Source organism: Erinaceus europaeus, chromosome 4 (genome assembly GCF_950295315.1).
Source record: "Erinaceus europaeus chromosome 4, mEriEur2.1, whole genome shotgun sequence".
NCBI classification, from domain to species: domain Eukaryota; kingdom Metazoa; phylum Chordata; class Mammalia; order Eulipotyphla; family Erinaceidae; genus Erinaceus; species Erinaceus europaeus.
In genome coordinates, this window is record NC_080165.1 from 150,974,054 (window position 1) to 150,987,724 (window position 13,671).

Here is a 13,671-nt window from a genome sequence, read left to right on the forward strand (position 1 = left end):
GAAACACTGCTTGAAAATGAAGTTTACTTTGAGGCTGGTTCCCCCCGGAAAAAAAAACCAAAACCAAAACCAAAACCAAAAATAATGATGTTTGAATTCCAAACGGAATTCGGATCTTGGGGAAAGCAAAGCCCAATGTGACACTACTCACATTTCTTGAAAGCGAGTAATTTATTGTTTTGTATGAAGCCAATCGGTTTGTTTTGGTAAAAGGAGCAAATAAATGTTACACCAACGTGAAGGAGGTGGTGGTGAGGAGGCTGGAGGTATCCGAAGTCCACAAGCAGCAAGGAGAACGGGGGTGACACAAGGACTTTATAAATGAAGAGGAGCCAAGAGCCGGCTTCAGCTCTGCGCTGCACAGAAGCAAACAGAACCCGGCGACTTAAAATCATAACAACAACAACAACAACAACGATAATGGTGGGAGGAAGAAAACTAAGTTTATGAAAAATTTCCCGTGTAAACTTCAGTTTGCTCGCAGTGCAATTCGTGCGTCTGAACGTTGTCGTGTCTACGGCAAGGAGCGTGTCTATTTTTTCCTCTTTCCCGATGGGGACTCCGAGTAAACACAGAGGCTTGTGCCAACTCCCCGGCGGCGTCCGGAAGCTGTGTCTGGCTATTATCAGGGCCTGGTGAATTTTTTTTTCCTTTTGGTAATTTATTTACTTTTGCTAGATATCCATCTCAGTGTTGGCTCTCTCTCTCTCTCTTTCTTCTCTCTCTCTCTTCTCTCTCTCTCTCTCTCTCTCTCTCTGTCTCTATCACACACTCCTCACTCTCTGAGACACTCCACTCCATCGCCTGGGACTAGTCTGGAAAGGTTTCAAAACACATCATTCCGCCTGCTACCGTTAAGAGGATAGTCCAGGATCTTAGTTGCTTTCCTTATTATTATTATTATTATCAACCGTTATTATTTTTTTTTCTTTTTAGGGGACGGGGAAATAATAATTAAAAAATAAAAGAACCTTCGGAAGTGAAGGGCCCAGGGGGCCGCGGGGAGCGGGCTGGCAGGGGAGCGGAGCGGAGGCCGCCCGCCCCCCTCCCCGTCTTCCTCCCTCCCTCTCTCTCTCTCCCCCCTCCCTCTCTCTCCCCCTCCCTCTCTCTCTCCCCCTCCCCCCTCCCCCCTCCCCGGCCCCAGTTCACTGCACGGGCGTCTGCACCCCGTGGTGCGGCGGCGTGTCCCTGCTGCCCCCGTACACGTCCTCGGCGCCCGGCAGAGTCCCTCCGGGAGGGGTCATCCTTTTCTCTTTCTGTCTCCTGTTACAAAACCAAACTCTCACCACCTCCTTCTCCAGCTGCAAGCTGTCCGCCAGGGAGGTGATCTCCTGGGCCGAGGGTTTGGGGCACTTGAGGAAGTGGCTCTCCAGGGCCCCCTTGACGCTCACCTCGATGGAGGTCCGCTTTTTCCGCTTGCGCCCCTGCGCTGCGATCTTGTCTATGCTGGTGGGGCTGCCGGAGGACGAGTCCGCCTCCTCCAGCCACTTGTTCAACAGAGGCTTGAGTTTGCACATGTTCTTGAAGCTCAGCTGCAGGGCCTCGAACCTGCAGATGGTGGTCTGCGAGAACACGTTGCCGTACAGGGTGCCCAGCGCCAGCCCCACGTCCGCTTGGGTAAATCCCAGTTTGATGCGCCGCTGCTTGAACTGCTTGGCGAACTGCTCCAGGTCGTCCGAGGTCGGCGTGTCCTCGTCCGAGTGCGGGTCGTGGTGCGCGCCGGGGTGGCCGGGCGGCGGGCCCTGCGGCGGCGGGCCCTGCGGCGGCGGGCCCTGCGGGTGCGGGTGCGGGTGCGGGTGCGCGTGGTGCTCGGCGTGGTGCGGCTCGTCGTGCGCGTCCCGCAGGCCGTGGTGGTGCAGCCCGGCCGGCTGCCCGGCGGCGCCCAGCATGCCGTTCACGGAGAAGCCGGGCTGCGAGTAGAGCAGGGCGCCGTTGGACGCGCCCATGGCGGGCGGCAGGTGCGCCGCGGCCGCCGCGCTGCGCCAGGCGCCGGGCCCCGGGTGGTGGTTGGCCGCGTGGTGCACCAGGTGCGGCGGCCGCGGCGGCTGCGGGGGCGGCGGGGGCGGCGGCTGCGGCTGCGGCGGGGGCGGCGGCGGCGGCGGGTGCTGCGTCTGCAGGGCGCCCGGCGGGCCGTGCAGCTCCTCGCCGCGCCCGCCCTGCGCCACCACCACGGCGGGCTTGATGTCGGGCTGGCCCAGCGGGCTGGCGGACCACGGGGACCCGTCGCCGCCGCCGCCCCCGCCGCCGCCCCCGCCGCCGCCCCCGCCGCCGCCGCCCCCGCCGCCGCCCCCGCCGCCGCCGCCGCCGTGGGACAGCGCGGCGATCCACTGGTGCGCGTGGCTGAGCGGGTGCCCGTTGCTGGGCAGCGAGCCGTAGTCGCCGGGCACCAGGCTCTGCGCGTCGCGGTAGCCGCCCGCGCCCTGCTGCATGCCGCCCGGCGGCTCGGCGTGCACGATGGAGGCGCCCGAGCCCAGCAGGCTGTAGTGGTTAGACGCTGCGGTCGCCATGACTCGCCGGGCCGGACTGGGCGCTGCGGGGACAGCGGCCGCGCATTGGACGGTGACTTGCCGCCGCCCGCCGCCCGCCGCCCGCGCTGGCCCGCTCGCTCTCCGGCTCTCCGGCTCTCCGGCTCTCCGGCTGCCCGCTCGCCCCGCTGCGCTGCTCCGGCTCCGCTCCGGCTCCGCTCCGGCTCCGGCTCCGGCTCCGGCTCCGCTCCGGCTCCGGCTCCGCTCCGGCTCCGGCTCCGCTCCGGCTGCTCCCGCCCGGCGGCCGCCCTCTGCCGCCCGCCCGCGCTCCCCCTGCCCGCCCCGGCTCTCTCCCGCTCGCTCTCTCCCGCTCGCTCTCTCCCGCTCGCTCTCTCCCGCTCGCTCTCTCCCGCTCGCTCTCTCCCGCTCGCTCTCTCCCGCTCGCTCTCTCCCGCTCGCTCTCTCCCGCTCGCTCTCTCCCGCTCGCTCTCTCCCGCTCGCTCTCTCCCGCTCGCTCTCTCCCGCTCGCTCTCTCCCGCTCGCTCTCTCCCGCTCTCTTGGCAGCGCCGGCTCGCGGCGGCACGCGCCGGGGCCCCGCCCCCTCCGCCCCCTCCGCCCCCTCCCATTGGCTCCGCGCCCTTTGATTTACGTGGATACCGCTAGCAACCTCCCAGCCCGGCGCCTCTGATTGGCTCGGATCTGCCCTCCCTCTCTCTAGCCCCCTGTCCAGCCCTCCTGCTCCTGCTCGCTGGCTAGCGGAGTCCTCCTGCTCCTCCTCCTGCTCCTCCTCCTCTTCTTCCTCCTCTTCCTCCTGCTTCTCCCCCTCCTCCTCCCCTTCCTCCTGCTTCTCCCCCTCCTTCTCCTCTTCCTCCTCCTCCTGCTTCTCCTCTTCTTCCTCGTCCCGCTTCTGCTTCTCCTCATTCTCCTCCTCCTTCCTCTCCTCCTCCTTCTCCCTTTCTCCCTTGCTACCTGAGTCAGATTCTCAGAGTTCTCCCCTCCTTCCCCACTTCTCTCCCCCACCCTCACCCACTCTGGTCTCTATGGCACCACCCTCCCACTCTCAGGATGGATCCTGCCCCCCCCCAGAAGCCCCAGAAGCTGGGTGGGGGCCACTTGGGTGACTTGGATGGGGTGAAGGAAAGGAGTGTGTGTGTGTGTGGGGGGGGGGGCGGGTGTTGGTCCCAAGCATCTTACCAATAAGGTGGGAGGGCTGTAGAGTGGGAGGAAGAGAAAGATGAGTAGCCGTGGACCAGGACTTTTTTTTAATTCACCCTGTTACAGTGCACACACACACACACACACACACACACACACACCAGGAGCCAGAGGCCAGTTTTAGGTCCTGCTAGAAGTCTGCTCTGCTCTCCAACCGAGGACACTTCAGTGTGCTCCTAGTTTTGTTTTGTTTGGGGGGGGGGGTGTGGATTCATTTGCTCCAACAAAGGTTCTCTCTCTCTTTCCCCTCCACCCAGCCTCCTTCGCAGGCTTGCTTCCTCTGGGGTACCAGACCCACTTTTGTCCCAGCCCCTCGGCTAGAGGATGCCACGGGAGGCAAGCCTGAGAGAGAGTCTTGCTCAGGCGCGGAGTTGCCTGCTCGGGATTGCAAACAAAACCCAGCTCGGCACGTCTGACCCATCCACTCCGGCGCGCAGTGTGGGCTGTCAGAACTGGGGGGCCGCCCTTCCCCGCGTGGGAGGCCGGAGGAGCTGGGGAGGGGAGCTGGGCCTGGGGTGCCGGTGGACGGTCTGGGACACCCAGCGCCAGGGCTGCTTGTGCGCTTCTCTTTTGCTTCTAGCTCTTCTCGGTGCAAACCCCCCACCCCCTTTCCGCGAACTGCTTCCAAAGGGAGGGGACAGTGTGTGAAGCTCAGCGGGCCGGAGCTAAGGAAACCCTCGTGGCCAGTGCCTTCTGCTGGCGCTGCGGGTGAGGCTGGTCTAATTCAGCTCCAGGCGCTGGCTGGCAGTGCTCGGAGGGTTAGCCCTCAGCCTGGAGCCCCGGAGCGGACTGCGGTACGGGAGCAGGTGCCGGCCGCCGTCGCTGCCGCAGCCTGGGATGCGGGTAGCCGGGGAGCCGCTGCCCAGCGCCCATCCAGCCTGGAGCGGGGGCGCCACGCAGGGATAAGTGGAATCAAAAGTTGCTGCAAAGAAATGTTGGGGGCACCCCAGAGAGCATGGGTTGTTTCTGCACCTCCCATCCGCGCTCTGGCGCTGTGGCCCAAGTGTGGCCGCTGCAGGCGCTCTTGGGGTGGGCAAGAAAGCCGCATAGGCGCGGGGGGGCGGGGGGCGGGCGGTGCACTTCGGGGCCTCCGAGAGTCTCCAGCTAGACAGCAAAGTGGAGCGAGCCGAGCCAGAGGATTCATCCCGAATAACGAGGAGCGCAGCTCTTTGGGGAGTGGCTGGGCTGTGTATGAATCACCGCTTTGGCGTTTTGGCAAGAGCTTTCCCACGTGCCCTGTGTTTATAGGAGAGAGATCGAGAGCGAGAGAGAGCGAGCGAGAGAGAGAGAGAGAGAGAGAGAGGAGGGGCTAGGCCGGGGCGGCCGGCGGGACGGCCCTGGCCCCCCACGCGCGCACCCGCGTGGCCAGGCGGGGACCCACAGCGCCCGCATTCGGCTCCAGCGCGAGCGCACAGACACTCCAGCCGCGCTCCGGAGGGTGCGGGCCACCGGGTAACTTTGCGGGCAAGCACAGAAAATGGCCCAAGTCCAGACCTCAGCGACCGGAGCCCAGGAGCTGGTGGGCGGAGCGGCAGCCTCCCCGGGACTGGGGCCCCAAGCTCTGCTCTCCCAGCCGGGGGCGCGCAGCTCTCGGAGGCTTTGGAGGTTTGGGGAGAACCCGCCAGCCCAGTCCCCTTCCCCGCCCGCCCGCCAGGAGCGGTCTTCCCTTCCTTCCTTCCTTCCTTCCTTCCTTCCTTCCTTCCTTCCTTCCTTCCATCTCCCTACAACCTACAACCCCCTCCCCATCTTCCGACCCCCGACAGAGGGGAGAATCCAGCCGCCGCCGGGAAGGGCCGTGTCCAGCTACTCAAGCTCACCCTTCCCCCTTCCGGGGCAGGTGTCTGCCTTTTGCTGGCTCTGATTTCACTTTTCTCCAGGGACAAGGCCCTTTTTTGCAGCCCCTGTGTGCGCGTGTGTGTGGGTTGGTGGGTGGGGGGATCCACTGGAAAGAGGGAAAACGGTTTCCAGCTGCCCTTGAGAGGGAACCGAGGCGCCGGGGGTGTGAGTCAGTCAGTTGAAAAGCCCCACTGCAGTCCACTTGTGCGGTTGTACTTCCCCGTGTGTGGCGGCCAGTTGTGCAGGGGAGGGAGGGTCCAAGAATAGACTGGTCGTGCACATCCCAACTTCCTGTCTGTGATGGGACTTGGCCAGAGCCACGGCTCAGCGACCCAGTCCACGCTGACGGCCCCATCCGTCGCCTCTTTTCCCTGGTAGGTGATGGAGCTGAGACATTCCCAACCGGGTAAACTCGAATGGCTCTACTGGATGACTACACCCAACACATCCTGGAGAGTACACAAAGCAATGCTCATCCCTGGGCCTCAACCTCTAACCACCCCCACCCCCCAGTGAAGGAGGGTGCTGGGCCACCCCCAGGATGTACTGGGCAGAGCGCACACGTGGCTTCAGGATATACTCTCTGCCACCCCCAAAGCATCTCAGGTCTCTCCAGGCCCAGTTGGTGAGAACGCCCAGTCCAGAAGGCCTCCCTGCGCAGTGCCACCTTGGGGCTGCAGAAACCTAGGCTCTCACCACTGGGTTTAACTCCATAAGGGGCCGGGGGAAGGGGGTGTTGGCAGAGGGGCTGCTTTCATCCTCCTTTCTCCTTCCCCGCACCACCGCCACCTTTCCTCTGCGGCTGACCCTACTAGGTCAGAGCCCCCGCTTCTGCCAGCCTTGCTCAGCCCGCAGGAGAGCACGTTGCAGAAAGAAGGTGTCTCCCGGGCCGCCTGCAGGTCTCCTTGCAGCTCATTCCCTTTCACTATTCAAAGCAGCTGTTCAAACACTGAGGCTGCTTCCCTTGACGTGGAGAGGATTTCAAACAACCCTAAAATGCTTTGAACTGACAAGGTGTCTTGATATTTTTTTCCCCCTCACACTTGCTGCACACCTCCAGGAGATCACCGGCTAGGACAGTGGCCAAGCAGGGTCCAGACACTCCAGAGAGGAGACCCCCCCATCCAAGGCTGGAAGAAAGGCTCTACATAGTTGTAGCCTGACCTAGGCTGCTCTGCAGAAGCAATGAGAGCATCCTCAGAGAGAAAGCCAGTCAGCTTATCCAAGCTAAGCAGAAAAGATTCTTACCCACCTCCCACACCCCAAAACACACATTCTCACCCCTCAAAGAGTGGAATGGGCATGGCTCATGGCTACATCTGGGACCTTGACCCAAAACCCTAAGGTCATGACTTGGCTAACAGTAATGAAATCAACTCAGATACTCTTCACTTGAACTCTGTGAACTTGTTCGTGTAGTAAATAGAAGTATACTGCATGCAAAATGTTTCTCTCTGCCAGGACTTGGCAGACAACTCTTTCATCACTACTGTGCATGGCACTAGAAGGACAATTATTAAAACAGACGTGAGACTGTATTAACAGATCCTGATTTGTTTCTTAGTTGTGGAGCACTATGATAATATGACTTGACAAACAGAGATTTCCCTTAGAAGGTGACAAGTGATTTAAACTTGGATAAACATGCTTGCTGATTTTTTTTTCCTTCTCTTGTTTTCACTTGGGAGAAAAAAAAAATGTCTAAAGGCTTCCTTTTGGTTTTCTTCATTCATTCATTCATTCCTGTACTTGCCTGCTGGCTTGAAGAAGCTATTTGATTTGCTGAGAGCTCTTCCATATCTGAATGGAACTTCTTTGCTAAGGGCCTACAGAATGTCAAAACTGAGGCTTCTACTTCAGCGCTGCGGCTTTCAGCAGTCAATCAGTTCACACAAAGAGGCAGCTGGTAGCATTAATGAAAACTGCTTTAAAGCCTCAGGGACTGCAGACTCGGGATACATGTATAAGAAGCACAAAAAATGCATTTCCAAGTTGCTAGTGATTTTAGACACAAGAAACATTTATCATTTTTAAGGATATAAATTAATATTGTAATTATGTAACAGCACATTGCTTCCCGAATAGAAGAAAAACTCATAGACTTATGTAAGCCACATGCATCGCACAAGTCCCTCTGTGTGCACCTGTCTACACAGAGTCTAGGGTCTTAAAGAAGGGAAACTTTTCAGGAAGTTGAAACTTGCACTTTTCGTTATGCATGGCAAATTTGTCTTTGTCCATGCCTCACATACAAACAATTCCATTTTACCTTAACCACTATGTAAACTAGAGAGATGTAATGTTCGATGTTCAGTATCTGAAAAATGAAATGACTTGAATTTATGGATACTAGTTTCTTTTCTTTCTAGTTCTGTATCTCATCATTACCAGTAACCCTCCCTTTGTATTCCTTAAGTGAATATTTTATAGACAGACATGGCTTGAAGACTTCTGAGACCAGACACCACATTGTCTAGCTGCTTCAAGGTTTACTTTGAGTAATTTATCAAAAGATTCCTGTTAAATTTTGAGTGGTGAATATGAAGTCTTATTAGGGGGGGAGAGAGAAAGCATAAAAGATAGTCATTCCACCCACGTGTAAGACAAACACAACCTGAGACTAATACAGATTATACAGATGGAAATCATAGGAACAGAACAGAGGCAATTGGTGACTCCTTGTGTCTTTCTTGAGATTTCACATTCAAGGTCTAGCCCTTAAGTGACTTGCAAACAGCAAGTGTACAGTTGTTGTCTTGCCTCTCTTAAAGCAGGGGGAAAGTTGACCACCAGGAGGGGATGGTAACTCTTTGATAAGTTGAAGTGGCTTCCACAGAAACCTCCTTAGCAGAAAAGCATTTAGAGATGTATAAAGATGGGCAGTTGTTTTCTGTTTCTTATTCCTTGGATCAACGTGTGAAGCTGCCGGGAGGGGCCGGCACACCTGAGCACACCTGTACATAGGTGGAGGAGGGTTTCTCTGCTGTATTACTCAGTGGGGTGACTTAGGGCTGGAGGCTAGGTTTCCACTGCTGTGGAGAGAAGACTAGAGCTGGCTGAGGCTGGGCTTCAGGCGTTCTTATTCTGTCTGCACAGGGCACAAATACATGTCACTTTGGAAGTAAGTGTGTACTTCCTGTCCTGGAGATATAATGAGGGGGAGGTGTCAGTGCACTGAGCCAGGTTTTTCTTAAGAGCAGTTAACCACAGCTGTAACAGCTGAGCATAAGACCCCTTCTGTTAGATTTCTGAGACCCTGAACAGCAATTTCAGGCAACTGTGGACTTACTCAAGTTAAAGGTGACTATTATGATGATGATGATTTTATAGACAAGTCCCCTGTATGTGGGTCCTGAGGTTGTAGAAACTGGCTTTGGCCTCAAGAAGATGCAGAAAGAAGTCTGGCAGGTGGTAGGTGGTAGCAATGACGCACACAAACACCCCCCCCCCCCAGTTTCCAATGATGGTCTACAGCACGGGGCTCAGTTTGTGAAAGGGAACTTAATTAAGCCTGGGAGAATGAAAGAAACTCAAAGATCACGCCTAGAACCATAGTTTAGGGCTCAGTCTCTCTCTCTCTCTCTGAACGATTGTAGTCTGTATTGTGTATGACACTAATACGTGTACAAGTACATATATTTCAAACCCAGAGGAATTGTGGAGTTCCTGCAACTCCAGGCATTCCACCAGCCCAGGACTCTTCTCCGGGGAGCCCCCCCAGCGTCCCAGGTTGCAGGCAGGCTGAGTGCTCCGGCTTGGGCCTGGCCTGCCCCGGGCCCCGGGGTGGGGTTTAAGGAGCGGAGGCTGCGGGGGTGGCTGGGTGGGGATGGGGTGGGGGCGTCCCTGCCTCGGACCCGCTGAGCGCCCGGGCGGGTGCTGGCTGCGATCCCCGGTAGGAAGGCGAGGGCGAGGAGCGGGCGGCAGGCCATTGTCCAGGGAGGGCGCATTTTTGTCCCGATGCTGCTGGTTGCTATAGCGAGGAGGGAAATCCAAACAGAAAGGCTCAGTTCGCTTCCTCGGGCTTGGGAGCGGCGTTCCCTCCTCTCAGCCAAAATAAAAGTGCCGCCCGGGGCCAGGCACCCCTTGGGGGAAAGCTGAGTGCGGCCTGGGGCGCGGGGCCGGCGGAGCGGGCTACCGGGGAAGGGGAGCGAGGAGCCCGGGGTCACCGCAGCGGGCAGGCCGGTCGCCACTGGAGCTGGAGCTGGAGCTGGAGCGGGCACAGGACACCAACCCAGACTCCTTCCCTCCTCCCCTCCAGCCCTTCTCCTGCGCTCTTTTCTGGCCTATTTTAATTTAGGGAAAGGGGGTGGGGAGCAATTGCACAACCTTCTCCAGGACGTGCGCCCTTCTCTGCGGGTGAAGCTCACTGGACCCAGGGCCCCGGGGCAGCGCCGTCGGAGGACGGGACCCGCTGCGCGCACAAGTCCTGCAGGGAAGGAAGGAAGGAAGGAAGGAAGGAAGGAAGGAAGGAAGGAAGGAGGCGGGTACCGAGAGAGAGAGAGAGAGAGAGAGAGAGAGACAGGGAGGGAGAGAGAGAGAAGAGAGAGAGAGGAGAGAGAGGGAGAAAGAGAGAGAGGAGAGAGAGGGAGAAAGAGAGAGAGAGAGTAGAGAGAGAGAGGGAGAAAGAGAGAGGGAGAGAGGGAGAAAGAGAGAGGGAGAGAGAGAAGAGAGAGAGGGAGAGAGAGAGAGAGAAGAGAGAGAGGGAGAAAGAGAGAGGGAGAAAGAGAGAGGGAGAGAGAGAGAGAGAGAGAGGAGAGAGAGAGGGAGAGAGAGAGAAGATAGAGAGGGAGAAAGAGAGAGAGGGAGAGAGAGAGAGAGGAGAGAGAGAGGGAGAAAGAGAGAGAGAGAGAGAAGAGAGAGGGAGAAAGAGAGAGAGGGAGAAAGAGAGAGAGACACACACACGCCTGGGACAGGGGTGTGAAGACTTGCTCAAAGACCGCGATTCACTCCGGACCAGCATCCACACACATTTCTCACATTTTGGAAGGGACTCTTATTTTGCAGTAGTTTTTTTTTTTTTTTCAATGTCTTACCATTCAACTTAGAAAACAATGCGCAGAGAAAGTTACAAGAAAGGCTCTCTGTGGCTGGTCGTTTCTCCAGCAGTCTAGTTTAGGATGACCAGAGGAAAGCGGCCACATTTAGTTAGTTGACATCTGTGAGCGCTAGACATTTGGAGTTGGGATTTCTTGTTAATGGGAGGGGAAGTAAGAATATTAGTTTCTGCCAGGTAGCATGCCCTTTTATTTGTGAAGAAGAGTTATAAACTAGAAAGGGACCTGATAATAGAAACTTAAAAGTATGAACTATGATTCTCCTGTGACTTTGAAATGATCTACCCTCTCTCTGCCTATTTTTGTCTCTTGCTTAGATGTCAGCTAAAAAAGAAAACAAACAAACAACAACAACAACAAAACCCCCCAGAAATTTTGAGCAAAGGAAGTCAACTCAAAGACATAATCAAATGTATTTATTTCATCCCTGCATTTAAATGGTATCTTTCCTTCCACAGTGATAACTTCCTCTTCTTAAAAAAAAAAAAGTTTGTGGAACTTTGTAAAAAGTTCCTTAATTCACTGTAATATTCACATTTTTAAAAAAGACTTGAAAGAAATCATGTTAATGAAGAGAACATTTGCAGTAATTTGGTGATAATTAACAGAATCGTCACATATTCGCAGAGGCTTGAACAATACGTGTTCAGAGAAAAGCAAAACACATTATTTTAATAGTCTGATATGCAAACTATGGACCGTTCAATTATGTGACTTAATAATGCATACATGATGCGATCTTGTTATTGGGAGAGGGAGGTCCGTGGTGAGTCACCACAAAGACCAAGTGTGCTCTCACATCCAGTCCAATCCATTGTCCTGGCTCAGGGGCCCCTGCCAAACTGCATTTAAGAGAATAAAAATTAATGACTGAGAATTTGAGCGTTAAATTAACATTAATTATATGACCTGCATGCTGGAAAGATTAAATTTCATACGCCCTAATTAGATAACATCTCCTCATACATCAAACAATTTTCATTTTCATTTCCAGGTTTCAAGAAACACAATGCAAAATGGGAAGAGACAATAGTTAAGGGTTTTTTCTTTTCTAAGGTCAGACTTTGTGTGTGTGTGGGGGGGGTGGGGGGTGGTGGTGGAAGGGGCAGGAGGGTTTAACTGCTATCTCCACTGCTTTCTTTTCTTCCTTCATTGGCTTTTCCAAGAAGAGCTCTCAGTTGGAGGTCATATCCTGGAGAGGTAATCTCGTTCTCCATCTTGGTGAGGAGGAGGAGGAGTTGGACAGCAGGGAGCTGGGTGGGCAGTAGCCAAGTCGACCTGGGGCCCAAGAGAGGTCCTTGAGGCTACCCAGAACAAGGCTGGGTCACCAGTCCTTATCTCGGGTCAGGAAAAGCAGTCAGAGTCCTGCACAAATGCCAAGAGAGGAAAAGTTCTGCCCTAATGCACCACTGGTCCTTTTGAGCAGAAATGTCAAAGCAAGAAGTGTGAAGACCCCACTCTGGGCCGGGGCTGGATAAGAGACCCTCCCTAAAGGAGAGGGGTGGGGGTGGGGATTGAGAACAAGGACAGTGACACTTCTGTCCGCAGGGAAGTTTGTAAATGGTTTCTCTGCCACCCCTCAACAGTGCCCTGGCCTTTAGGGATGTCATGCCAGCCTGCTTACAGAAGCCCACAGCCGGGCCTCTGTCAGACCTCGTCTGGGGCTAGCTGGTGGTGGGCTTCTTCATCCAAGGAGTGAGGAGTGAGTCAGGGCTGTGTGTGTGTGGGGGGGGGTGGGGGTGGGGGTGGGGCGGGTATCATCAACCTGTTGCTGATGCCGAGGACAGGAACCCTCTGGATCACCCTACCCCCTCACCGCATGCCAGGACAGATGGCAGTGTACTCCGGATTTGGGTTTGCTATGGACATGTGGACCTGAATTCTCTGGATTTGTAGTTTCTTCTCTGATGTTCAGCGTGCCCCCCCCACACACACATTTTCTTGTCTGCCTCCTCCCCAACCCCCAATTCAGCTGCCTGAGGGAGGGACAGTGAAGAGCAAGGAGCCCGGGGGACCTTTCGGCCAGCTGCCCGGAGCTCAGGGCGGGGCGAGCCAGCAAGACTGAACCCACCAGGCGGCGGGTTCTAAATCACTCAGAATAGAGTTTTCACGTGTCAGTGTTTCCATTCAGCCACTTTCAGGCTTCTGGGGAAAGGGCAGGCTGGCGTGAGCTGGAGTCTCCACTGCTGTAAATACTGTGTTAGGTGGCGGGAGAAGATGGGGAGCCAGCAGGCTGGGAGCTGGGAGTAGGGAAGTCAGCAGATGGGCCCGGGAAGGGCGCTTGCAATCTGCAGGGGCGGGAGCGGGGAAGGGACACTTCTGGAAGGGGGGGGGGAGCGCCGGGGTTACAGCAGGACCCCCCCTCCATCCCTGCACTGGGAGGGCGCTGGCCCGGGCTCCAGCAGGACCCCCCCCATCCCTGCACTGGGAGGGCGCTGGCCCCAGTTCCAGCAGGACCCCCCCATCCCTGCACTGGGAGGGCGCTGGCCCCAGTTCCAGCAGGACCCCCCCATCCCTGCACTGGGAGGGCGCTGGCCCCAGTTCCAGCAGGACCCCCCCATCCCTGCACTGGGAGGGCACTGGCCCCAGTTCCAGCAGGACCCCCCCCATCACCCCTGCGCTGGGAGGGCGCTCGCAGGGCTCCCTGCGCCCCCGCCCCACCCCGGGCGAGGATGGCAGCCCGGCCCCCGCGCTGCCCAGTCCTCGGGGTCCAGGCTCGGGGCTGCAGACCCCGCCGGTCAGCAGCTCTTCTCCGGGGCCCAGAGCCTCCGCTTCCGCGGTGTGCCCAGCTGGGTCCCGGGCCGGTCTGCAAGCCGGAGGGCACCTGGGACCCGCTCTGAGGACTCCGGGAAGCCCCTGCGGGTGCCCAGCGCCTCTGCCCTGCTGCTGCCCTTCAGGGGCTGGGGGCTGATGATGGCCCTGACCCGCACAGCAGTCAGCACACACCACGCACACTCACACCATGCACACACTCATACCACACACACACCATGCACACACACACAGTCACACTCATTCATACACACATACACTCACACACATACACTCACACACACTCACATAATACACTCTCACACACGCTCACACTCACACACACAATC

General features: G+C 56.9%; 1 protein-coding gene across 1 annotated transcript; it reads right to left on the bottom strand.

Moving 5' to 3' along the window:
* Positions 1-1,140: 1,140 nt before the first annotated feature.
* On the bottom strand, positions 1,141-2,697 carry POU3F2 (POU class 3 homeobox 2). The gene has a single exon (XM_016189372.2). The coding sequence runs from the start codon at positions 2,505-2,507 to the stop codon at positions 1,146-1,148; it is 1,362 nt and encodes a 453-aa protein (XP_016044858.2). The 5' UTR covers positions 2,508-2,697; the 3' UTR covers positions 1,141-1,145.
* Between the last annotated feature and the right edge of the window lie 10,974 nt (positions 2,698-13,671).